This window comes from Labrus bergylta, chromosome 1 (genome assembly GCF_963930695.1).
Source record: "Labrus bergylta chromosome 1, fLabBer1.1, whole genome shotgun sequence".
Taxonomy (NCBI): Eukaryota; Metazoa; Chordata; class Actinopteri; order Labriformes; family Labridae; genus Labrus; species Labrus bergylta.
In genome coordinates, this window is record NC_089195.1 from 14,177,359 (window position 1) to 14,203,536 (window position 26,178).

At 41.6% G+C, this 26,178-nt stretch overlaps 1 protein-coding gene across 2 annotated transcripts in view; it reads right to left on the reverse strand.

Annotated features, from left to right (window-relative positions):
* prkcaa (protein kinase C, alpha, a) overlaps window positions 1-24,692 on the reverse strand; it is a 159,809-nt gene extending 135,117 nt beyond the window's left edge. The window contains exons 1-2 of one of the 2 annotated variants that reach the window (XM_065954545.1): window positions 24,335-24,692; window positions 20,798-20,829 (exon numbers count right to left, since the gene is read on the reverse strand). In XM_065954545.1, coding sequence (XP_065810617.1) covers window positions 20,798-20,829; window positions 24,335-24,501 — 199 coding nt within the window. In that variant the 5' untranslated portion in view covers window positions 24,502-24,692. The remainder of the gene's footprint in view (window positions 1-20,797; window positions 20,830-24,334) is intronic. The other variant, XM_020640661.3, reaches the window with a different exon arrangement.
* Between the last annotated feature and the right edge of the window lie 1,486 nt (window positions 24,693-26,178).

Genomic DNA, 26,178 nt, shown 5'->3' on the forward strand with positions numbered 1-26,178 from the left:
CAAACAATCTTTCCAATTTTACAAACCTGAGACCCTAGGTTTGAGTCGTTTTATCACTGATAGTAACACACGAAGATAACTAACCACTTTAAGCTGTGTTTTTAGGTTTTAGAAGAAGAATTAAGCAATCTTTCCTTTAATACTTAATAATTCTGTGTAAGAATTACTCTCTGATGATTGTTAGATTTGGCTCAGTCCAAAATAAATCCACCAATGACCCAGACGTGTTTCCGGTTATATTGGACACACCAAAATGGATGTTTGATTCATCTAAATAAATGAGAAAATGTTCAAACTAACAGCTCATAAAAAAGCTAATGGTAAGGCATGTTTTTCTTTAAGTGGGGTCAGTCTGGGGGGGATAGTTCAGCTTGCTGGTTGATTCCAGAGATTGGCAGCATGTTGGTGACAGCTGCTTTAAAAAAAAACATCTGCAATTACAGCGGTTGCAGCTGTGATACATTTAAAGTATGAGACCTCTTAGCCAGTAAAAGAACAAGTCTCACGTTTTGTTGATTTTTTTTTTTTGCAAAAGTGCCTGAGTTTGAGCTTTCATAACATCCAAAGCTTTTAAATGAAACACAAAACGTCACATTTTTGGGATTTGTTGAACCCTTTTAGTTTGTTGAGATATTGGCTTATGGAGAGAAGTTTTATTACTTTCCCCATTTGTCTTCAAAAGCCTCTCCTCTTCTGTCATAAAGCCTGGGCAGTGTCAGAGATGAGCTGCATGCTGATTAGAATTTTTTAACAAACAGGTCAAAAGAGCACAAACATAGCACTGCTGAGAAAAAGCATTATTTTAATCTGTTTACAATACTACATCCGCTTAAAGTCACTTAGGTCTCATATTGTCTTTGTGCAAATGGATTATAAACCACTTTGCAATCTGTGGTCGGATTAACCAGGCATGTCGGTGATCTATAAGTGGAACAAATGGAACTTTTTAAAAAGGATTGTAAAATGTTTTTCAACAAAGTGCGCCAGGATTAGGGCTGGGACGATTGCCGATGCCGTCGCCCAAATGGAAGCCCTCTACCATTGTACCCCTGTCTGCTAGTTGCCTCCCCACATATCAGGTTAAAAAGCAAATATGTGGAAAGAGCCAACCTTGAAAGGAGGAACATTCCTTGGTATCAGATTTGATTCATGATTAACCTCATAATTGTAAATATTATTAACCGTCTTGTTAATCATTTACTGCATCAATTTGAAAATGTCATGGAGCCTTGAAACAGCACCAAGACACAAAACTGCTGCAGATTCAGAGGACAAAAGAAATACAGACATGCTGTACTTGTTTGGATTTTCCAACTCAAAGTTAGGTATTTAAAATAGACTGCATCATCAGCATCAACTGATGCATCCTGTTTAATTAACGTGCCGCTCACGGTTCTCTTAGACGAAGAAAACCTCATCAGGCCTCCATGTGCTTCAGTTTGTTCCTTGAAAATCAAGGACCGAGTCAGTGAGTGATGAGACCCTGTGATTAACTCAATGATTAATTATGAAAGAAATGCTTAATTGTGACTACTGCTTTATGTCTACAGTGAGTCCATCCGTATACGTCTTAAGACGCGCACAAGAACAAATTCATCAAACTGTGTGACGCATGGCGCCGTCAGTAACACTGATTGTGTCTCAAATTACAGCCGTATTTTCACACGATGTCCCGTTTCATTTACAGTGTTAGCAGAGCGTCAGTGCAGCCAATAATATTAGTATTGATCTCTCACTGGATGATTTGAAGAAGAAAAAAAAAGAGACGTTTACGTGGATTGTCCAGATTTGAGTACCAAAGCAGAGCTACAGGTAAGGGCTTAGGAAGTTTGATTTTGACAGTCAAATGTGGCTGTGCGGCTTTCACAACAAAAGTGTGTTTGTGTCTGAAGTCAGTACAAGATGTTCCTCCTCCTCAAGATAGCTGCGACAAAAAGGTTAAAGCAGACAATGGTGAACACAGGGGACATAATGAGGCCGTGCGTTGACTGGCTTGTCACTGACAACAGAGAGAGGGGCTGAGGAAATCAATGTTTAGAGGTTGACCCTGCTGCCCCAGCAACAGTGGGTTTTTAATGATAGAGGTGTGTGTGTGTGTGTGTGTGTGTGTGTGTGTGTGTGTGTGTGTGTGTGTGTGTGTGTGTGTGTGTGTGTGTGTGTGTGTTTTTATAAAGCCCTGCACTGGACTGCACAGGCCTATGTTAGGTTAATTGTACCCTTAGTTTTAAGTCCTCCATGAAATATGGTTGTCGTGGTTGATGGGGAGTCACAAGCCCACAAGAGGGGGGGTCGCAAGATGCCTTACATTTCAAATAAAAAATTAGAGTATTTTAAAAATTGTTATAGTTTACCCATTATTGAAAGAATGTGTCTGGCTGTGCATGTTATGCCTTATCCACCTCCTGTCTCTGGCACCCTTACTTTTTGGGGGTCTGAAAGCTGAAAAGCTTGGGACCCCTGGCCTGGGAACATCCCTGCTTCAGTTAAAAACTCACTCGTTTCAATGAAGAGATTAGTTTTGACATAAGATAGAACTTTATCTGAGCTGGTGCAACAGACCACTGAGGATCTCATGTCCAAAATATTAAATTATCATCTCTATAACATTTACACTTTAAATTAAACAATACATTTTGTGTATTTTTATTTCTGTGGAATCATGACAGTGAGGGGACTTTCCCCGGGTAAAACCTGCAACAATAGTTTATAGAATTAATCATGACCCATGGGAATCCTTGAATTTTACGAGTTGGGCATGTTATTTGACTGTGAAACAGGAAACATCCGCAAGTCTTGAAAATAGCTGGAATGCATTGAAATTACACACCAAGGCCTCGTTCAAATGAAGAGTTTAATTCTCATGCAGTATGGCAAAAAATAATTAAACTCCATCAAAAGCCCTCTGGTTACAATCTTGACAATGTTTGATTGTAATGACAGAAATCTTTGTATAATCGGGTCCTAAACATCCCACCACTTCGCCAACGTGAGCTTCACATGTGTAATCACGACTCTGCCCGTTCCATTCCCCCCCCACCCCACCCCTCCTCTGTACTCCAGACAAACCCTTCCAGAGCTCTTCCATTAGATAATGCCATTATCAAATCAAAAGTCAGGGCAATTAAATGCAGATTATGCTTTAATTCAGAGCCTGGTGCATTAGTCTGCATGCTCTCCAGCAGCCATCTAATACACCTCTAATGCATTCGGACAGTAATATCCCTCTCTAATCCTTGGTAATGTTCGCTGCTGCACCTCCCCATGGATTAACCGAACCCTCTCCGTTTTAAAAACATTCTGATCCGTACACAAAGTAGCGTGCACCTCTGAAAGGTACACCTTTTATTAGGTTGAGGCCTTGTCTCTCAGAACAGGAGGATTATTTTTTTAAAACATGTGCATTATTTTTTTAGTGGCAGGCTGCAGGAGGTCAATTCAGGTCAGCCAGAGTTGAAGAGTTTATTCCTCCACTGCAGAATGACATCGACGTTGGTTATGTGGAACGGCATTAGAGGATTCCTTTCCTGTTCTCATGACTTGAATTAGAGTCATTTGATTTGAAAATTGAGACTTCACAACATTTCCTCACATATCTGCTGCCGCCTCTTACCTCCAACCTCCTCTTCATCAGACTATACAAGTGACTGCAGACAGACTCTTGAAGGGGACGTGAGAGCATGAGTGAGCTTCAGTGGTCAGTGACGCCACAGAGACTTTAAATACATGCTATAAGAACAAAAATAAATTGTCTTTAAAAGAACGTTTATATGATTGACTCGACGTTACCTGTCCTCATCCTTGTGGTTTTCACTTTACTCAAACATCTAATTGTTAAGAAGGAAAGATCTCTGCAGAATCCACTCAGATTAAATCAAGACAGGATGATTGAAGGTATTCCTGAGTGACAGTCTGCACTTAACGTCCCACCTACTCTTAATTAAGACTTCAACACAAACATGCCTTAGCTTTAATGGTAAAAAGCTTTCGAGGTCTCTGTTCCTTCAAGATTTGAATCTAACACCGTCAGCATCTCCATGTGATGAATGAAGGACGTGAATATCAGATCATTTCTATGAGCTATAAATGAGCAGGGAGGGAGATGTAATCATCGTCCTTCACTGAAAGGTTCCTGTGTTAAAAAGGAAATCAGAGCTTTTGTGTGATGTTCTCCCCCCATTGGTAAAATCGACGGACAGGAGACCTATTCTGCACCTCCGTATTTTTAAATCTACATGAATGTCACCATGTTGGAAGTCCAGACTAAATAGGGGTCAACTGATTATCGGACTGGTCGATTATCTGTAACGGTATTTTATTTTACTGATCGCAGATAACATTAATGAATTAAAAACTGCCCTTTTTTGGCTATGCTGCAAGGTGTGTCTTTTCCTCTGGGTCTTTACACCATACACTGTAAATAGTGTCGTCACCCATCTGTTCCTGCAGGGGGCTCCAGAGGTTCATTGGCAGAAGCCGCCATGCTGGAAATAGTGGTAGCATCAATTATTAAAAACAAACAATCCACATGTAAACAGAGGAGCATGTTCCAATATAAATCATAAACAACACGTATCGCTCCTCACTCTAAGAGATCTACATGTAACACAACACACAACTATCATTCTGATGGTATAGAGACAGAGAAATGAAAGAGTTCAGTCAGCTGGAAGAGGCTTTGTTAGCATCTCAAAGCTTGTGGTACCTCTGAGTCACAGAGCAAGAGGCATGATCTGTGTGAGCAGGACGACAGGGAGGCCAACATTCACACAGGGAAAGTCTCGACTAACAGTTGTAAATAAAAGGCAAAGAGTCATTAAAAGAGAGGCTCCGAAAAGACACAACATCAGTGAAGCACCTCATACATGAGCTGTTTGACAAGTGCTTCGTTTTCTCCAAAATAAAGCTGCATTTCCATTACAAGAGTTCTTGAGTGACTCACACACTTATATAAAACACTGTGTCAACACTGGGATCTACTTTATCGGTCTGGGTAATCCTCGGCCCGCAAACAGTCAGTCTGCAAACTTCTGTCATGTTTAATGTCAACCCGTCGTAAGGCTGTTAGTGGGCAATAAAAAACTCAAGGGACAAGGAGAGAGAAGGAAGAAAAGACACAAAGATGGAAAACGATCCTTCGTCTTGTGGCAAATATTTAGTTTTCGGAGCTAGAAATAGACACTTGATTGGATTCCAGTCTGACGCTGTGCGGTTTAAAAATGTAATATGAGGACGTTTGAAGAGGAAGTCCAAGTTTCCAAAGGCTGCTGGTGTGAACTCACTCTACACTCTGTTGTTTTCATGCAGGTTTCCATTTCCTTGCACCCGAGGTATGTGTATAGTGAAATGAGCACGATGCATTCTGTTAATTTAGCCTGATGATGGTAAACTGAAGCCTCCATTTCAGAGAGCAAGGCATTAGTACTCTCAAAGTCATAAACTTTATACCAACCATCCAAAACTAATAATGATTTCTGTGACCTTCCTGACTTTTATTGTTACTGAATACTAGAATATTCCCTGCCAAATCCAAAATACATCCAGGCTTGTATCAAGACTCGTCTAGAGGGTAACTCATGGTACTATATGTGATCCATGTCACATGATAAAGATTATCACGATACAGAAATTACGCTTTAATTAAGAAATGTAAAGTCGACCATTGAGGATACGTCACAGTATCTGATTACTGTAAATTTCAGTGTATAATGCTGCATTCATGTGCTCCTCGGATGGTAACAGTTTCTGAGTTGGGATGTCGTTGTTCCGACTTCAGTGATTTCATGTGTGTTTAGTTCGAAGAGTTGCAATGTTGTAAAAACAACAACAAACAGCGTTGATGCTATGAAGATACTTTTGATTAATTCACGTATTGCACATGAACTTTTTGCTAAAATGTAACTTGCAAAAGTGACATGCCACACATTGTGGCATGTCACTTTTGCGAGTTACATTTTAGCAAAAAGTTCATGTGCAATACGTGAATTAATCAAAAGTATCCAAACATTAACAAAACATCTTTGCCCCTCATGAGATGACGAATATGACATCAACTTGGGCTCCTAATTCTCTCCCAAGTTTCTGAGTTGTTGTTCCAACCTCTGAAACTTGTTTTTCCAGCGTGTCCGACACCCAAAGAATGCAGGGTTAGACACAACATCAATAACAAATGTTCCATCTAAAAAGTTGGCTTCTTCCTGGTGCAAGCAATATACCTGCATCAAATGCGCCTTCATGACCACATGTGCAGCCGCCACCATCACAAACTGCACCCGACGCAATGAAAAAATGAGCCCTCACTAATGATGGGACAGCAGGCCAGGCTGGTGGGCCCGACTTTTAGACAGCCTTTCTCCTTCATTGGTTAAAAATTATACATTTAAAGAAAAAGGTGGTAGAATAAAATGACATGATAAAACAACAACACAGCTGGCCATATGCTCGGCTGCATATGGATTAAGTTATCAACCACCGCTGACCACTTTCAGGGAGCAGATGTTGACGTATAGGCCTGAGTAACGCTTTGAAAGCCATGTGAGTGTGTGATTCGTGGTGTGTGTCAGTAAGTCTTGGTGTATGTAAACTGGAGCAATTTAATACAGCAAAATGCTCAATATACCGCACATTTGGTCGAACCGGCTTATCGACTCCAGTGCGGCCGTAACTACCAGTGGTGAACAAGACGATAAAGTCCATTTAGAACGTATCATCATCATCAGGATTATTCAGCAGTCTTTAATCCATGATTAACTTCAGTGTGTCTCATGATAGTGACCCCCACTATGGTATAATGTGGCAGAACGAGAGGGGGTAAAAGCCTTTAGCTTGTTTAATCAAGAGAAGTGACAGACGTGAAGGGGAGTGTACTCGAGTAAACAGTCCCCACATTGATTGAACAGTTTCATCTCATCAAGTTTCTCGTTCACAATTTCCTCCAGGATGAGGCAAAAGAGTCAGAAATCTGTCCGGGTATGTGATAGATTTAACGTGCACCGTCTCCAGCTCATTACTGCTAATGACTTTTTAAACTCCATCATTACACTGACATTACACCGGGTCTTTAATGGAGATATTCCCACACCTTTTTCTCCTTCCCAGTACTCATCTGGGAATCGGCCATCCTCTTATCTGAGAAAAAGCTCTGACCATCAGGCAGACAAATCAGAGTCCCTGATAGAAACGTGTTTGTGCCAACTTTAGTTACATTTAAATTGTGTTTCTTAAGGCTGAATCAAAAGAGGAAAAATTAAAAATTAAGCTGATACAGAAGTGCAAAATCCTGCAGTTCCTCAAGTGTCCACTAGAGGCTGGCTGCGGAAGCTCACAAAGTCACATACACACTCATTCAAAAAAACTTATTTTTACAGCAGAAATTAAAACCGTTACAACCTGGTTCAAAAAAAAGAAATGGATCTGATTAGCTCATGTCTCGATCGGCACACACTGTACGGGGGTGAATTTATTGATAACTCATCAGTTTTGATTTGATGAAGGATAAGAGTTATTGATTCACAGGTGGGCGCGGTGTAACGGTTTGTTAGGAGGCTTAAAACCCGCCTCAGCTCCAGCTCTCAAGCTGAGACAGTATTTCCAACATGGTTCCTTTGCACTGACCAAATTTCGTTGTACATGTACAATGACAAAGACTATTCTTCTATGGAGACCGCCATCGATGGGACTCCAAAGCCCCCTGCAGGAACCGTTCAGAGACATCACTCAGGCTTTGTCGGTTAATATTTGCAGTCCATGGGCTGTATGGGTTGGAATCACAATGGATTTTGGGATGCGCAGTTCATTGTACCTTTGCTCTTTTTCTCCATCTTCCAATCGTTTTGGGGGCTTTTTTATAGTCCAGAGTATTCACGTAGCTGGTCGGCTTGGTTCCAGGATGTAAAACATTGATCGAAGGATTTTCTGAAATGTTAATGGAGGAATTGTTTTTTGTGGTTTACATTTTGTATGTCCTCCTCTGATTACATGTGGTTTGTTAATTGTATGGTATCGTAGTGCTTTTTCCACAGGAGAAGGAATCATGTATACCTATCTTTGATTTTCTTGATGTCTCTCAGTGAAATCTGCCTTTCAAATCCAGATGACATGAAAGCTAACAATTAAAGTAACATCCATCCTGCAGCTGTAGATGCCGTGATATGGAGGACCTACAATGTTCAGTAAATCCTGAGAGTGCTAGCTTGATCCTGATATGTTGAGGGGTCAACATATTCCTCATCATATGAGAGGGGGGATCTCTGAAGGTCACCATCCATCGATGCAAAGCACAAGCTAAACCTGAAGCTTTTGTTCCCGCGCAGAGGCCAACGTGAGGTCTGTGTTAAAAGGAAAAATGTACAATCCAGCTTAGGTTTGCTACCAGCGGCACACAAGCCTACTTTGCATGCAGACAGATGAGGGATTTGTGACTTGTGGATGCAACTGCAGAGAATCAGAAATGAAGGGAAGGATGGTTTCCTGCTACCCAAAAAACGTAATCCCAGTAAGAGAGAACACTTACGGCAACGACAAAACAACAGGTGGTTTTTATTCACAACAACAATTACAACCAAAAAGCAGCCTGTTCCATTGAAGTAAAAGCTCCCATAAAGCACCTATGATGCCATCCTGCCCTTAAGAACATTATCATCCCACAATCTGAGAGGGGATTTAACAGTGACCCCACAGACGAACATTTAATCACTGAAAAGAGGATTTCAAAAAATAAGCATGCTGAGTTGTGTCTTTTTTTTTAAATGTCAAACGAACCCAAACAACACAAAAGTGTCCAAATGAAAGGACACCGTGTTTCTGCAGGGGAAATAGGCGCTTAAGTATCCCAGTGTCATGTCTCATGGATTCCCTCATGATTGATTGCTGAACGTTGTTTCAAAGCAGTGTGTCAAGAAATGAGCCAGTTCTGTTTTAGTCCTGGGACACACTTGCGGCTCACTGAGCATCACTTATTTCATGTTTGTTACCAAAGAGGAACATGATTTCCTATGATAAACATGCCACATTTGAATTGAAGGCCATAAAACTAGAAAGCAACAATAAATATCACACGTATGTTTCTATTCCTAACAAGAGGATCCCTCTGCGCTGTGACTCTGACACTCAGCATGCTGTATCTGTGAGCTCTCAGCCTGAGCGCATTACGAGCCAGCTGCCAAACACTTCCTTCTGCAGGAGCTCAAGCTCCCCCGAACACCAACACGAAGCGGAGACCCCGACGCAAAGCTGCTGGCAATGCCTTCCCCTCCATCTGAGTCTGCAAACATGCCTGTTACATACAAAACATGCGCACACACTGACACACAAAAATACAGAAAACCCCTCTTGTTAAGTGAGCTGGATGATTCTTCACTACCTCAGTAAATGGAAAGCTAAATCAGTTCAGTCAGCATGTATTACAAGGCCTGAATTTTGGCCTGAGATTACACTTACCGGTATATATATTATTTTTAAATCTGGCAGTTGCATTGCGTAGCCCAGCCGGTCTCATACACCACAGCCCCAAAAATACTGAACTATCCCTTTAATGTATAGTAAAAGTAACCAGTTAAAACATGTTTATATACCCCAGTGGTCACACTTGAGGCTAAATGAATGCAGTCACTTCCTTTATCAACAGTGCATAAAATGAACTATGCATGAAGACTCAGATATTATCATACACAATCCAGAACATCCAGAACGACAGGAAATATCACAGATTCCAGAAAAGGGATATAAACAAACCAGATTTTTTTTTTTTCAAACAGATAAACAATTACAATAATGCAGCAAAGGAAATGGCAAAATAGTTTGGTCAAAGGTAAAAAAAACAAAAAAAACCTAAACAGTCAACGATGGAGTCAAGGAGCTCAAAGGTTTGTCAAATTTGACAGCAGTAAAAAGAATGCAGTGATGCTTCTAAGTGAAAAAAGTCTCCGATTCAGAGTGACATCAGTGTGACAGCAGGGCAATGGACGTCATCCCACCTGGGCCTGCTCAGTCAGACCTCTTCCTGAAGTCAAATCCCCTTATCAAACTGTGAAACAGGTTTTGGCTACACCGTGACAGCATGCAATCAGGAAGTGAACAGAGCTCCATTATCTCATGACATGCAGGTGTCAGAGGATGTATTTTCCTCCATGCAGGAGCTGGTATTTGCAAAGAGATTTGTATCAATGTGTCGTCCAGGTCTCTATGGAAGCCTAGCGGGGAAATCTAATTCACTCAAAAGCCCGGTGAGAAGAGGCGCAGCGAGGGAGCACCAGCAGCATTTCCAATATTGACATATTTGACTGAACACCGCGGCTTAGTCAGATGAGTTCAAAAGCAATATTTATGATGGAAGCTCTTTTTGTTTGCACCAGGATTTATATATTCCAAAACCGTCCCCCCGGGCTGACAAACAGCAGCATTTTGTATGTGCAAACATTCCCTTTTACAGTGCAAAGTCCATTAAAGCTCTGAAAGCACAGGACCGCATCTACCACAAATGCATGGTGGGAATTAAGGCGATAAATAATGCAGAGGGGGTTGATTGATTCATCTCATCTTAATGCAGCTGGTCTGGATTGATTGGTGAGGAGGAACCGTAAGAGAGACAAAAAGCTTTCAGGGAAATCCAGAAACGCCGGGCGGTACAGTTTGGCAAAAATGATCTGGTCGGAAGCAAATTTTTAGCCCGCATCATAAATTCACCCAAGAAGTCATTAAGGCGTCCTCGGCTGTGATTTCCTGTAATATTTAGAAACATGTTTTTCCACTGAATCTCTCTGTTCCCTTTCATCCAAAGGGAACACAATCAACAATTAGTGAAACCCAGCTTTACCATTTGAACCAAAATAACAATGAGTGAATGAGTGAGTGATGAAGTGTTGCACGCTGTCCTGATTCACTAAACCAGGATTTTAAATTGCAACACGATGCTAGTACAGTGTCTGTCTCAACATCACAAACAAAATCATACGCACCTAATTTTTGGCTAAAATCAAACTTAACTTTGTCTTAATCCAACAAAAGATTGGCAATGTTTGACATATGACTTAATCACACAGTATGTAAATTTCTGCCACCGGGGGGCTCTCAATCAAAACAATAACAGAAGATGAGGCAAGGCTGCCGGGATATCATGGGAGTTCTCTCTGCTACCCCACCCCCGATGAAAACTAACTCCAAGTTGACCGTAGTCAAGACGAACTGGTGAAACCGACCTGAGGAAGAGAATAGTTTGTATCCAAGTATGAAGAATGAAATAGAAGAAGGAAAAAGAACTAAACTATTCCACCAAATTGGTTTCCTGGTGCCAATCCCAATTTAAGGCCCAATCCTTTTTTTTTTTTTTTACTTTCCTGGTGTTTCTGCTAGTTTTTGACAAATACAGCTAGGTCTCAGTTAGAGGACCCAAATAGGTTTGATTAGTTGCTAAATGATATTGACGAGGGTCTCTCCCAGCAGTGCAGCAGGTTGGTATGGATAGGCTGTCCTACAAAGCAACATCCAATAAGTGATTTGTAATGTGTTTATCGATATCCATTTTATGCACGTTATGTCATGTTAAATATTCTATCTGGTGTAAATTTAAAATTTACATTTTTTTTACCTTCCCATCTTTGCTGTGATTGAGTTTGTTTGAAAATAATTAAAGGCCCGTCTCGTAGCGATGTCTGTCTTAAATAAAGGCAGGGTCCTTTTATAGACTTTAAATAGAAATAAAAGCCCGGGCTATTCATTCAAGTTTTACGGTATCTAAATATTTGTCACTCTTGATCCTGATACAGTTGGTTTCATGGTGAAATAAATGGTGCCTCTGGATCGGATAAGGTGCTGAATTGAATAATAAAAAGTTGTTTTAACTCCTCTCTATGGCGAGCATGAATCCATGGGGGTGACCATCTTCCAGCTGGGGAGGCTTTAGGACTAAGAGGTTTTACTGAAGGGGATTTACTGGAGTTATTACAGTATACAGAGTTATTATAGAGGTTTCTGTCAGATGGATCATATCTCTCCGGGCACTGGGTCAGCGTCCTGATCACTGCTCTTTAAAAGGGGTCAATCACAGAACTGATACCAATGACTGCTGTCTCTGAGGAGAACACGTTATTCCCTTTATGTGTGACGGACGGATTTAACAGTCAAAAGGAAAAGGACCAATGTAGAGGGACGTTATTTGGTTATATCAGCGATTAAAAGTCGCACAGGATCCTTTTTCAGTCGTTTGATACTTCACTGTCATCGGGTTGAGTTGGTGATGGTCCTCAGTTTTTCATAACAAGCTTAATTAGTATTAGCTGACTAAACTTAGCTGACTCCTGGAGGCCTCCATGTTGATGGGCCAACTTGCAACTGGAACGCGGTTAACTCAGGTGTTACATCATTCCCAGCTCTGAGATCCGAGTTACGGAGTAAATGGAACACACCAGTAAGAGTAAAAAAAAGTGAAATGTTTGAGGTCACAAGGTGATATTACTTCAGACTTTTTAAAGTGAAATGAGCCAGAGGTTTCGTTCTTATTCATCACTGTGGCTACAGGGAGATGCTATGTTGCTTTACTACGGTGTGCCTAAAGGGACAAGATAGCACGTTGATTAATGCAATTTTTAGAAATTAAAATGTTAATTTCAGCATAATAGCATAAGCAATAAGTAACTGAAATGTACTAAAAGGTTGAAACATACTGTATACGTCAGGTCTAGAACTTGTTAACATCTGCAGGACTTGACACTCAGCATGTGTCTCTCTTCATAAAGACGTTATGTGATCGTGTCCATCTAAAGACTGAGAGAGCGTCCTCCTGTAAACAGAGTCGACAGGCTCTATGCTTAGCCGTGTGTCTCTTCTGGAGGCTGAGGAGCGGCTTTAAATATAGCCTATGTTGAACTCTGCCCTCTTCCCTCTCTGCCTCCTAAACACACACACTCCTCTCTACTCAGAAGAGCTCTACATCTCGTACCTTGTTCATCTCAACGAGGCCCAAACTGTTTAAAGGAAAAAGCAGTTTGGACTTTTTAACCCCCGGAAGCTCAGCCATGAGGAAAACCTCGCACAAGCTCAGGAAACTGATCTCCTTTGTTCCACCGGAATCTTTTCAAGTAGAAAGAAAGACGAAGGACGAAATTCAGCCCTTAGCATCAACACTGTTAGCATTCAATCTGTTGCTTTGTATTATTTTTACTTTCAAACAGAGTCCCAGTGCCACAGAACAAAAAAGGCTTTCATGTCTCCATCAAGAACCATAACTACCTAAAATGACTTCTTAGACAACCAAATGATGAAAGGGAAATTATTACTGAGGGTTTAATAAACAACAAGTTCTCCATCTCAGAAATCAAGTCATGTGGGCTTCATATGAGGAAAAGAAACTCCAGAAGTCTCTGAGTGGGGAATGACATGTGGGGAAAAGGGCCACAGGGCCGGAATTGACCTGGGCCGTCTGCTTGGAGGACCATTGCCTTCGTTAGTATTAAGGCTGTCATGACAGAAACGATAGAGATGTACAGATAAACCAATTTGAATTGGTAACTGATTTGAACATTTAAGAGCGGAGTAAATTGGTATGTGTGGGCTTGGATCGCTATCAAAGAAATGGGGCGCTAAAGTAAAGTCCAGAATATCAAACACTTTCACTGGTCACAACCTGTAGAAGTGTGTTTGCCTTACCAGGAAGAGAGAGTGGGGAAAGCCACAGGTTGGAGTCAGACCCGGGCCGTCGTCTTGGAGGACCATTGCCTCCGTACAAGGAGCGCGACCTAACCGCGAGTCCACATGCGCGCCCGTAAAAAATCATCTTGTAACACCCCTAAAAACCATGCTGGGGCTCTGGCATCTTATGTTTGAAGTGTGTATCGCTTCTTCATATTTGTGTGTGATTAAATACAAAACTTTAGAAAACAGATTGAGGAGGTCAAACAATGGAGTTCACAAAATTTGACAGTGAAATCGATTTTCTGCATGAGTCAGAAGGGGCACGAACAGAAATGATAAGATTTCTGTTGCACTGTGACTTCAAAGTTTCTAGTTTTCTACATGTTGCTATTACATCACAAGGACCCAGCGGCATGACTATGACAAAAATATTTTGTCTCATTAAGGCAAAATTGGAAAAAACTCCTGATTTCCCTGCAAAGAAACACAAGATTTCCGGTATTACTCACTGAGGCTCACATCAGTGGGATTCATTTCAGGCCACCTGGGGTTGGAATTTTAATAAACTCTCAGGTCTCATATGAAAAAATTATTATTTCATTATAAGTGGAGTAACGCCCCTGCTCCCCAAAGAGAACTAACTCAAACTAATGCATCAATGAAGAGAAATGATGGTTTGGTGTTTTTGTTTTGGTGCGGCTGCCTGTTAGGCATTTGACATTTAACAACACAGTTGAATGATTTATAGTCTGTCGTTAACACTTTAAACATACATAATGGTTCTCAGCCTGTGGTTAGATTTGTGTGAACACAGTGCAATGATGTGAATGTTGCTATAGGAGCGAGCTAAAATAACAATGAGATGAAGTAACCGTATAGAGCGCATGCAGCAGCCAGTATAGGCAGGGAGCGTGGATACCTGAGTTTACTTTTCCATGGACTGTCAACAGAGGCCTTATTGGGACGACACGGTGGCGGATGTGCACAAGGATATTCAGAGTACCGTCCAAACACAGAGCAGCACAGGGTAAACAAAGAGTCTGTACATTGATGGGATTTAGAGGTTGAAATTGTTGCTCTGATAGATCAAACAAGAAGAACCAACGGACCAACAGAGAGGCAGGGCTGGTTGAACTGGTTAGTTCAAGTTGTAAAAAAAGAAGATGAGGGTTATGTACTTTGTTAAGCTAATGAGGGGAAATTCTGGAGCTGGAGGGGGGCGTCAGTGCCTTGCTCAAGGGCACCTCTGCACTGCTCAGGAAGTGGACTGGCACCTCTCCAGTTACCAGACCTATTTCCAGTTTCCAGATTTTGACACTTGAACCGGTAATCCTCAGGTTCTCAGACTGAGCTACTGCTGCCTAATATTGAAATGTATCTTTACAGATTCATTGTTTTCTTAAGCAGGTCAACACATTTACAATAAGCATGAGCTATTAGTCCTAACAGGGGTCGAAGCAGGGATCAAAACGGGGTCAAAACATTCATCACTTTAGAACTGTGCATGCCCTCGCTTGTTCAGCTTTACATTTAGTATCCTCCTGTCTTGAGGGGCAACAGCAAAAACTATTAGCTTCTCCTGGTGTGAATCAGGGAACATTGGGAAGCCTCGGGGGAAATCAGTATCTACAGCCTGCCAATAAAGGTCTAATCGGGCGAGGGGGTTAGAGGTCCGCCTCAGGAAAGACAATTAAGTGAAAACAAATCTATCGACTGCATCGGATTTATAGTAAAGATCCAGGAAGCAGTGTATGGAGGAGGAAGTGAGACTTTTTACGACTTTGTACAACACTGGGAAATCCTTTTTATTCTTCCAGAAATGGAATATGGTCCAATATATGGACCAAAAAGCTTGTTATTAAAAGAGTGAAACTGGATCAACACTGTGGGATTGTACTAATGTTTGTGATTTAGCTTACAGTGGCAGAGAACAACGACCATTAACACCATGTAAGAAACGTCAGTGTTTGGCAGAATTCCTGGGCCCTCATTTATAAACAGTGTGTATGGGTGTTGGAGAGAACATACAAGTGTTTTTATGGTTGTAAGCACATCAGTACTTAATCAGTGTTGGTTCATCTGGCAATGTTCTTTCTTTCAAATGTCTTTTTATTGAAAGATAATAACAGAAAATAGCTTTTACTGTACAGGGAAATATCTTTATTTTCTTCCCCCCACCCACTCTTAACAGAAATGATGATTAACAGACTAGCCTAATCCAGACAACAAACAACCACAGCTGTACCTAGAAGTCACATTCTGAATAATAAAAGGTCAAGGTCAACAATGAACACATCTGTACAGATAAGGGCAGTCCTTCCTGCGAACTCTAAAGGAAGCCGAGTTGCATTTAAGAGTTATGTTGGTATATAGGATGCAGTAACACACCCCAAACTACCCCCCACCACCCACCCAACAAAATACTTGGAAGAGAAAGAAAGAAAGAAAGAAAGAAAGAAAGAAAGAAAGAAAGAAAGAAAATAAAAATAATAAAAATAAAGAACTTTACAAAAATAAATAAATCATATCAAGAAAAATAAGGAAATAAAATAAAATAACTAAAACACAGTAATAGGCTACTCAGATATGACAGTAGTGGGTCTCTCAAAGAATTTCAGGAAGGGGTTCCACAATTTATTCAATTTGCTTTCCGTTCCCTGGGTAGTGTAACATGTTTTTTCTGGCATGTTCTTAAGCAGTATTCTTTTGCTTGTTCAGGTTTCTTTTTTTTTGCATCAACGCCACTCTTTGCTATCGCCAAACATCTTGTTGCTCTCTCTGAAAACACGTTCAGAGCGTTTGGCATGCCATATCTTCCAAAGAGGCAACTTGACCCTTGGCACTACTGTCACCGATGTCTTTTAAAGTCTTAGTCTTAGTAAACGAGTCTGTTTCATTACTAATTCAAGTTCTCGTTATTAAGAGAAACCCTAAACATGGATGAGCTTAATGCATGCTGTGACACAGGTAATGATTTCACTATTCTACCATTCTACGCTAATCAGAGCAACCTTTGGTGTTGAAAAATTAAGCCAATGCAAAAAAAATAAAAAAAAGCTGCAGTTCCTCGAGCGTCCACTTGAGGCTTGCTGCAATAGCCCCATTAGTCCCATACACACTCATGTTAAAGTGTCCATTTTCACCGCAGAATTAAACATGTTTACAGCCTGGTTCAAAATTCAAATTTAGTTTAAATATCTCATGTCTTTGTCAGTTGACACAGCAATCACTGTGTTAATTGAGGTGAATTTATTTATAACTCATCCATTTTTATTTTATGAAGGATACGAGTTATGCATAATATGGGGCGTGGCTGAGTTGAGGTCTGTGTGTTGTAGCTGTTTGTCAGGAAGCTTAAGATCCCCCTCAGCTCCACCTTTTTGCCTGTTGCTACGTTGACAGAAAGTTAGTTTATAGACAGTATTTTCTATATAGTGAATGCCATTGCCATCACTGGGCTACAAAACTATAATTCAGAAACTAATGGATGACATCACAGAGACTATGTCCATGTTTTATACAGTCTTTGGTGTGTAAGCACAGTCAGAGTGGTGCTTATATTTACACACATACTTGAGTTAAGTACAGGTTTGTGTGGCAATGCTCTAACACACTCATATGGCACAAATTATCAATGATGACTCATGGCCATGTACATGTGAACAAATCCTAAGCAAAGACTGAGATGTTATAATAACACTCTCTGCACTGAGTGTCTGCATTTACAAGTGCTTTTATAAAAAGCACTTGACCCCAAAACATTTAAGTAAAGCCAGCAGGAGACCGCGGCCTCAATATGAATGTGTCGCCAGCTGAATTAATGTGAAACAGGTCAGAGAAGAGGTTCACACCAACCCTCAAACCTAAATGTAAAACCAAAACCCAAAGTGTGAGGATGTCACTCTGAACAGTGAAGCTGCTGAGTGACATGGCTACAAATTGCTCTTCTGTATAACAATGACGACTCAACGGTGATTTGAGACACCCTGCTGCACAGCACAGAGCCGTGAAACAAGACTCCTGAGGAAAAGTATCCAGCTGACAGCACAGTGATGGTTCACAAAGCTGATACAATCTAGGACGGTGGTTACTGACGGGCGTGTTTGTTTCCCAAAGACTAACATGGCTCTAATGTTTCACTGTTTAGGGCATGCAGATATGTTTTTTCACTTGCACCAAAATAAGGTTTAGCTTCAACAAACAAAGTCAGAGAAATGGAATGTGTTGCAACCATTGATTGCATTTAAAAATGGATGACACATCTCCACTTCCCTGTACAACAGTGAGGCCAAAATACCCAAGAGGGTATTCCAAGAGGGTCCTCACACCCTGTGTAGGCCCTAAAAATAAAAAAAATGGATAATACAGAAACAAAAACAAAGTGCTGGGTAGTGTTGTGGAAATTTGCAGTTGTGAATGTTTTAGTGAAATATCATTAAAATAATAGAAAATGGTATAAGGAAAGGCACCAGCTGTAAGTTCTTCAGGCTCAGACAAATTCATATCCTGGCGCTGCATCTGAGATGAACAATAAAGGAGATGTGTCAGTCTGTGATTGTGTCACAGACAAAACCTCGCTCGTGGTAGGAACACGAGCAGAGCATACCTGACCAGAGATGTTGCTCAGGTGAGTGGAACGTGGAAAAGGCGTACTTAAATGATGTATAATCCATAAAGCAGTTTGTGCCTTTCTTTTGGAGGGGCAGGAGGTCGCGTTGGGAATGACATCATATAGCGGTCCACTTCCTTGTTTGAGTACGGTTGCGTTTAAATCTCAGGTACACGTTTGTGCCCGAGACCACCTCTTCAAGCGGACTCAGACACAGAACCCAAGTCCAGTACGTTTGTGTTCACACTAATAAAATTAAGACTTTGGGGTCAAGTGTACCCAGTCCCTAGTGTGAAACAACCCTCAGTCTAACTCCAAAATGTTCTTTGAAATAACCAAACAAGCACTGACATTCAATGAGCGGTCATATATGACGTACAATCTCAACGATAAAGGAGCTGTTATGCTGTGCAGCCCGCCCTATTCTTAGAAACACTTTCCAGGCTGAGAATTAAATGTCAGTCTAGTTACAGAAATGTCACTCTGCAATTCATCACTTTGTCATTTCCACGCGGTGACTGTGAGAGTGACTGTCTCTGCTGGAGGACCTGACCCTCATTTTACAGAAGCTTTAGTTTAATAATTGATGGCTAAACAGATATCATAAAGCGGGGACCTTTCCCTCTCTGAATAGCTGCAGAGTAACCAATCACCTTCCTCTTGGCGAGGCACACATTATTTATTTAGCAGATCCAGGCGCAGATTTATGATGGAGGAGGAAGGAGTGTCTGGATTCTGACGGGAGTAATCGGTCCTCTGCCGTCTGAATGTTTGATGCAGAAGAGAAAAACCATCCAGAGCGCCGCCTCTAATCATTTTATCACCTCCTGTATCAGAAGCCGCCGCGGTGACACTGAGGCGGGACGACATTGTGACAAGTTGCTGTGAAAGCAATGAGGGGGGCTGCAGAACGCGCAGACGATAATGTCAGGTTATGCAAAAACATGTTCAGCTGTCAACATGCCGACACCTTGGGCTGACTTAGAATGAGTGTAGGCGTCGGTTGTAAATTGAACATAAAGACATTTGCTAATATTTGTGTTCCTATGAGCAAACATTTCCCAGACACACAGCCCACTATAACCCTTCTAGGTGTATCAGTATGATGAGTAATGATTCAGTTAAGACCTCTTTTTGTTTCAGAGTCTCTGGTGCTCTCGAGGGAGGAGCTTCTGAATGACAGAGATAAAACACTGTGAGTGGTAATGTGTTTATTTGAAGTCTCTAACAGACAGAGAGAGACAGACAGTCATCTGATGTCTGAAAAACACAAGAGGAAGAAATCCATTGAGTGCCTCCAAACAAGACCTCCACAACACTCGAGATATTACTTTAAACTTACACAAAAAGCAAAAATCCACTCGTCATGGGAACGTTCTGCATCTTTCGGCTACTTTTGCCGACTTTCTGATAAAATTACACCTGAAGTAAAACGTGCAAAAGTGGGAAATCCAGAAGCCGTCCCCCTTTTTCTGGTATGTTTCCACCAAGCAGTCCAGTCCAGTCCAGTTCAGTACGGTACCAATTCATCGGCGTTTCCAAAGTTGGGAATGGTACCAAAATAAGGGATCCGTACCATCCTACTTTTTTGGTACCCTTCTGTTGGTGTGCCAAGGGTCCCGATGCGACCCTAAAGGCTCCCTTTTGTTTACTGTGTCCCTATTCTTCTTCTTCGTCATAAGTTTATATGCAGGAAAACATTTTGTTGTTCACAAAGCATCGCTCTGTAAAATGAGGTGCGACCCTGTAAAGCATGGACAGTGTGTAGTGTCTGTTTTTAGATTGGAAAGTGTAAACGAAGCAGGACGGTTACCTAACAGCATCCCTGATTCCTGCACTGCTACCTGGGCACTCTGTGTTAGAGTCAGACTTTGACAGGCGGAGCAGTTTACACATCAACACGATGAAACCTGACACCGTGTCCTCACAGCAAGCAACACAAGCGAGCGTTAGCAACAAAATCAGCTTGATTCAATTGTTCCCTCTTTAGGTGTCCGTGCAGCCCGCGTGCGACGCATAAAGCTCCTCCGGCAAAATATCACGAGTTTTCTCAAAGTGAACTTCACTCAACAGGAAGTACTTTACTGATTTGAAACTGTTTGAAACAGCACATTAAACAGCGATGTCAGCATGAAAACAACTTTTTTAATCTAATTCAGCACCGTGCCACAAGCTGAGAAGAATAACTCGTTGAGCGTCAGAGATGTGAAAAGAATTAACTCGTAATATCAGAAACTAACAGCAAACCCCACAGCAGTTCACCGCTGCTAACATGCAGCACAGTGTAGAGAAATGAAAAACGGTGTCATTGTAGCTCACTGCCTTCAGGCTGCAGGATGACCACGACATCACAACGCCAACTGTAGCTTAGCATAATGTCATAGGAGCGGTTTTCATTTTGGTGCATGGAAATGATGGACCTTCAGACAACATGTATGATGGAAGGATGTGCCAAAACAACTGGGATGGTCATTTATTTTGTGTATGATTTTTGTCATGTTGTCTTATATTGATATTTCTCCAGTGCTCATAATGTGGGAAAGAGTCTGGAAAGTTTGTTCTTACCTTGGCACTGGAATCCTTGCTTTCCAAACCCCCTGTGAAAACAAAGCGAGCCGAGTTAAGTTTCTGTTTTACGTTCTTACACACACACACACACACACACACACACACATACACACACACACACACACACACACACACACACACACACACACACACACACACACACAGAGTGAATCCTTTCACACCTGCACAGATACACTCGTACACAGGGACCGGGTGTTGCATAATGTACATCCCTCACTTCTGAACAACAGCACTGAAGCACTCTCCATTTTTAATACTCGGCTGGAAGCATCTTTTGCAATAATCCCAAATCAAAACGATGAAATCAATATTTAAGAACGTTAGGCATTATGAAGAAAAGTGTGTGGACACTTCTTGGCTCCATTTTCCACGAGCTGGGTCAGTGCACTTCACTCAGATGAAGGAACAAGCTGCTGGTGCTACTTCATCTCCTGATATAAACACAACAAAGAGCTTCAACCTTTGTGATGACGATTCAGGCCGATTCAGTGTGCAGGAGTTTGCTTGTCATATTTGTTCATTAAAAAAATGAAATTAAACTAAATCAGGCGCCTACATGTTCTGTTGTCGTTGCCTTGGTAATAAATCAGGTATCAATATTGTTTGATTATCAGAAGTACGGTTTATAGATCTGGCATCATGACATCCCTAAGGCTTTGTAGGTTTCAAATGATTCATGTAGGGCCTGCGTCCTCAGACGGCAGCGCCCGCAACCTCCGGGTGAAGGAGTCATGTCCTGGTATCAGCAGCAGCATTTTGATTGGTCAGTGAGAGAGAAGTGACATTGACGAGCGTGACGTTGTTTTCAACTGAGAGAGACCAATAAATTCGATCTGCAGAGTCCCTCTGTACCTTTAAGAAAAAGCTAAAGACCCAGCTCTTTCATGAACACCTACTAACTTAATGATGATGGTCTCCATATTATTGATGATGATGATGGTTGTGACGATTGTTTTTGTTTGATAACGATGACTTATAAGATGGTTTCTATACTGATTAGAGCGCTCAAGAACTGCTGTCAATGTTGTGCTTTGCCTCTGGTCACTTCCTGTCAGCACCTGTGTGTCCAATGAGACTCAAAGCTTGTTTGCTCTTACTGACATTGTTCCCTTTTTTTCTAGATCCTTGCTTGTGTTGTACTTACTCTCTGATGTGCGTCGCTTTGGATAAAAGCGTCTGCTAAGTGAATTGTAGAATTGTAGAGTGCAGCGACGGCTAACGTCGAGGGCGATTTAGCTCTCAGGACGGTAAAAGCTAAAACTTCAACTTCAAATAACTTTATTTATCCGTTAGGAACTTCAGTTGTGTAAAAGAGCATCAGTGAATACTGAACAACATTGGTTTTGACAATGGGCGCTGCCAGCTAATAAAAAAACGGCCGTCTGTGGACACTTCAGGAACATCACGAGAGGGAGTGACGTCCCACTGAATATCAGCACGGCTGTGATTCAGTCTGAAGATAATCCAAGCAGCTCTGACAACCAGATCCCTGTTGATTTTTTTTTTATGCTGGACAAGTCTGTCTGAAATACAGAAACACACTGAAATATTCATATTTTGAGAATAATTGAGTATAATTGTGAATATCAAATCCCAGTTTAATGTATTCTTGTTTGTTTTGTAAAACTGAGATAAACACTGAGGACTAGAAATACACAAAGAGCAAAACCTTCTTGAACGTATGCAGCAGAGCAACAAGTTGTTTTGTCAAGTGGAGAGCAAGCTCTGCTGAGGCGGTGTGTTTGGTAAAGGTCAGAGGTTACACTGTAAAACTGTCAGGGTTAGAAGTCAGCAGCAGGAAAGAGCGACCTGAGAACTCCCAGCATGCAGCAGTAAAGGAGACTTAGAGCAAACTGTCGGCAGGTTTACTCCTTTCACTGTCTCACCTAAACATCTGAAATGACCCTTCAGCTAAAAGAAGCCTGAATGCTTACATGTTTAATGAGAAAGAACTGCAACATTAGGGCAACACTTTCTCTGCATCTCTGACAGCCACTGCCCACCTCAAGTGTTTTTTTTTTTTTTTTTTAAACTGAACACCATGTGCACATGTGGAGCCGTTTATCTGCAGTGCAGGTGAAAATACTGTCAACATATGGGCTCACCTCAGGGTGCCCGTGAACTGCTGAATTTCCTGCTAAAAATCAAGCAAGTGTGCAGCTCTGCACAGTCCTCAGCGGGCGGTAAAAAAAAAAGAAATATTCTGCTCGGCTTTCAAATCGAAACAATGTGCCAGGAAGGAGAGGCTGTTTCATATCTAAACAGGGTCCAATCACAGAGGGACTCTACAGCAGTAACGTTTCAATCAGGGACCAATGAACGACTTAACAGGTATAGGTCAGATCTTTTATGTGCGGCTGTTAAAGGTACTTGACAGTAGGCGTATTATCCGCAGGGATGTCGGTCTCTGCAAGCATTTACAAGTTTGGATTGAATGTGTTGTCTCTTTCGTCGGCTGCAGGTCTGAACAGCTGAGCTAAAGGTGGAGGAAGACGTGTGTAGTGCGCTGAGGTATCGCTGAAAGGGTTAATGACGGAAAAGTCAAGAGCTGACAAAACATAACACATAATGTACACTGCCATGTTCTTTGTTTTTAGGTGACTTTAGCTCAATCGTTTGGTACAAATTAGGGCTGGACGATATATCGAGTTTATTATGTAGCCTATATTGAGATGAAGAGTAAGATATCGATACAGTTTATGCTGTGTTAAATTAACACAGCATCAACACATTTCTGCCGCAGAGCCGTAGGTACTAAAGTTCTCTCACTAGTATCGAGCATCACAACAACGCAGACTGTATGGTTTTAAATCGCGAGGTCGGCGGTTAAAAAGTATCATCGTATCGAATCTTTGGACAACCCTAATGTCCACTGTGAGGAAGCAGGCTGACTTCGAGGTGTCCTTACTGGTTGAGATATTTTAACCTGCATGTATAACATAACATAACACAAACAGAATCCTGTGAGTGAATGTAAATGCAACATTTGAGTAATTTGCTCATGCAGGGGTCCTGGGATTCTCCAACTACAGACAGACAGACAGACAGACTTGCCCCCCCCCCCCCAACAACAACAACAAAAAGATCAAATGTGTGCTTTCATGTCAGGGAATTTTGCAGGAAAAAAAATAACAACCCTTTCATACAAGTCACCCCATCTCTCCTGCGGACATGTATCAGTTCCACTGCTTCACTAATTATATAAACAGCAGCAAAACTCCACCCATGTGGGACTGCTATGGAGGAAAACTAGACTCGACTGCCTGGGGCTCCTGGAGTGATATTTGACAGGAAACTGCTGACAACTTCGGGACACCCATGATATCTCACTGTAATGTGTAACAGAGTCTGTCAGGAGTGTAGAGATGGCAGGATTGAGCAGGAAAAGTTGTCCCAAAGTTACATCATCATCGAGCACTGAAGTTGTCCACAATATGCAACAGGCAGCAGCAAGGAGGAGGAGGAGGGGGGTTAGGGGGGTTGGGGGGCGGAGGTGGGAGACGGAGGACTCACCAGATGAAGTCGGTGCAGTGGCTGCAGAAAGTCGGCTGCCTGAAGAAGCGGGCTATGAATTTGTGGTTCTTCACCTCGTGGACGTTCTTTTGCCTCAGAGCACCTTTGCGAGCAAACCTGTTCGCTACGTCCGCGGTGGACGACTCGTTAGAAGTCACATCAGCCATGTCCCCCCCTCAGAATGAACCCGTGCCAAAGCGTCAAAACTAACCCGTGCTACAGCTTTCAAAACAAACCCGTGCTAAAGCTTCACGTCGCTGACAGGGAGCGGTTTTCAGTCCGTGTGGAGGCGCAGCCCTCAGCGCGGAGACACTGTACTTACTGTGTGAGGGCTTTCCCTGCCTGTTGATACAACTGGTCCACTGACAGCTCCGTGACACACGGCAAGCTACACACAACGAGAAACCACTACATCCGGCTCACCTTCAAAATAAAAGTTGATTTGTTTTCAATTCTTTCATGTCAATTTTTGCAGGAGGCTTTTTAAACCTGTAAAAAAAAATGTTGCAAGTTCCTTGTGACCCGGAGGAGGAGGACACTTATTTCACTGTGATATTAACACCCATAATGAAAGAAATAATATATTTTTTTAATGAATTATTCCAAAACTGCAACTTTTTCCCTGCCTTTTGAGCTTTTATGGATAAATGCTTCCTGAAAAGTTCAGGGTGAGCTGCATGTGTGAACGCAGAAGGTTTCAGGATAAGGTTTATTTTTGTTCTTTTTGTGCCTTCACACAGATTTACCTTCCTTTGAGACCTGAGGACGCTAGGAGCCTCGCTGCTGTCAGAAACTGTCTAAACGATATCAACTGCTGGAGGGCACAAAACTTTCTCCAACTGAACAATTCTGAATCTGAAATCATAGTATTCAACCCGCCAAACTCCACTCATATTTCAAAGAGCAGCCTCGGTCCCTTATTCGCCAATGTCCAACCCACCGCCAGAAATCTAGGAATAACATTTGATTGCAATCTCACCAAAATTAAAACAATATTAACCCAACGAGACCTTGAAAAGATCATCCACGCCCTCATTTTCTCCCGACTTGACTACCGTAACTCCCTCTTTTCTGGAATCACAAATAAGTCACTGTCTCGCCTCCAGCTAGTCCAAAATGCAGCAGCTAGCCGTCTTACTGGTTGTAACAGACAACATCACATCACTCCAATTTTAGCTTCATTACACTGGCTTCCTGTACGTTTTAGAATCGATTTTAAGATTTTACTCATTACTTTTAAAGCACAGACGGGACTGGCTCCAAGCTATATAACAGAGCTACTGACACCATATGAGCCAGCCCGCAGTCTTAGATCCTCGGGTGGGAGCCTCCTGGTCGTCCCAAAGTCAAGACTTAAAACTAAAGGTGACCGGGCCTTTTCAGTCAGGGCCCCTCGACTGTGGAACGACCTCCCTGAGGAGATAAGACTTGCAGATTCCCTCAATTCTTTTAAATCCCTTCTTAAAACATACTTTTACAGACTTGCTTTGATGTGATGTCGACTTCTTAATGTCTTCTCTTACTGGTTTTACTATTTTTATCTTCTTTTACTTCTTACTGTCCTTTTATTTATGCTCTTATCTTAACTCCTCTTATGTTTTAACTTGGTAATTTGCTATCTTACTTACTTTGTCTATTTATGTTTTATATTTATATATACTTTTTATTTTTATTAATATTATTGTTTTTTTTCATAATTTAATCACTTTTTTCTATTTCTTTTACTGCTCCTTCTTATTGCTGTTATCTTTTTATTTGCTTTTAGCTCTTTTAGTTTCTTACATCTTTTTAAATCTTTGGTCCTCTTGGTCTCAGCTCGTGTTGTTGGGTTCTTGCTTTTCCTG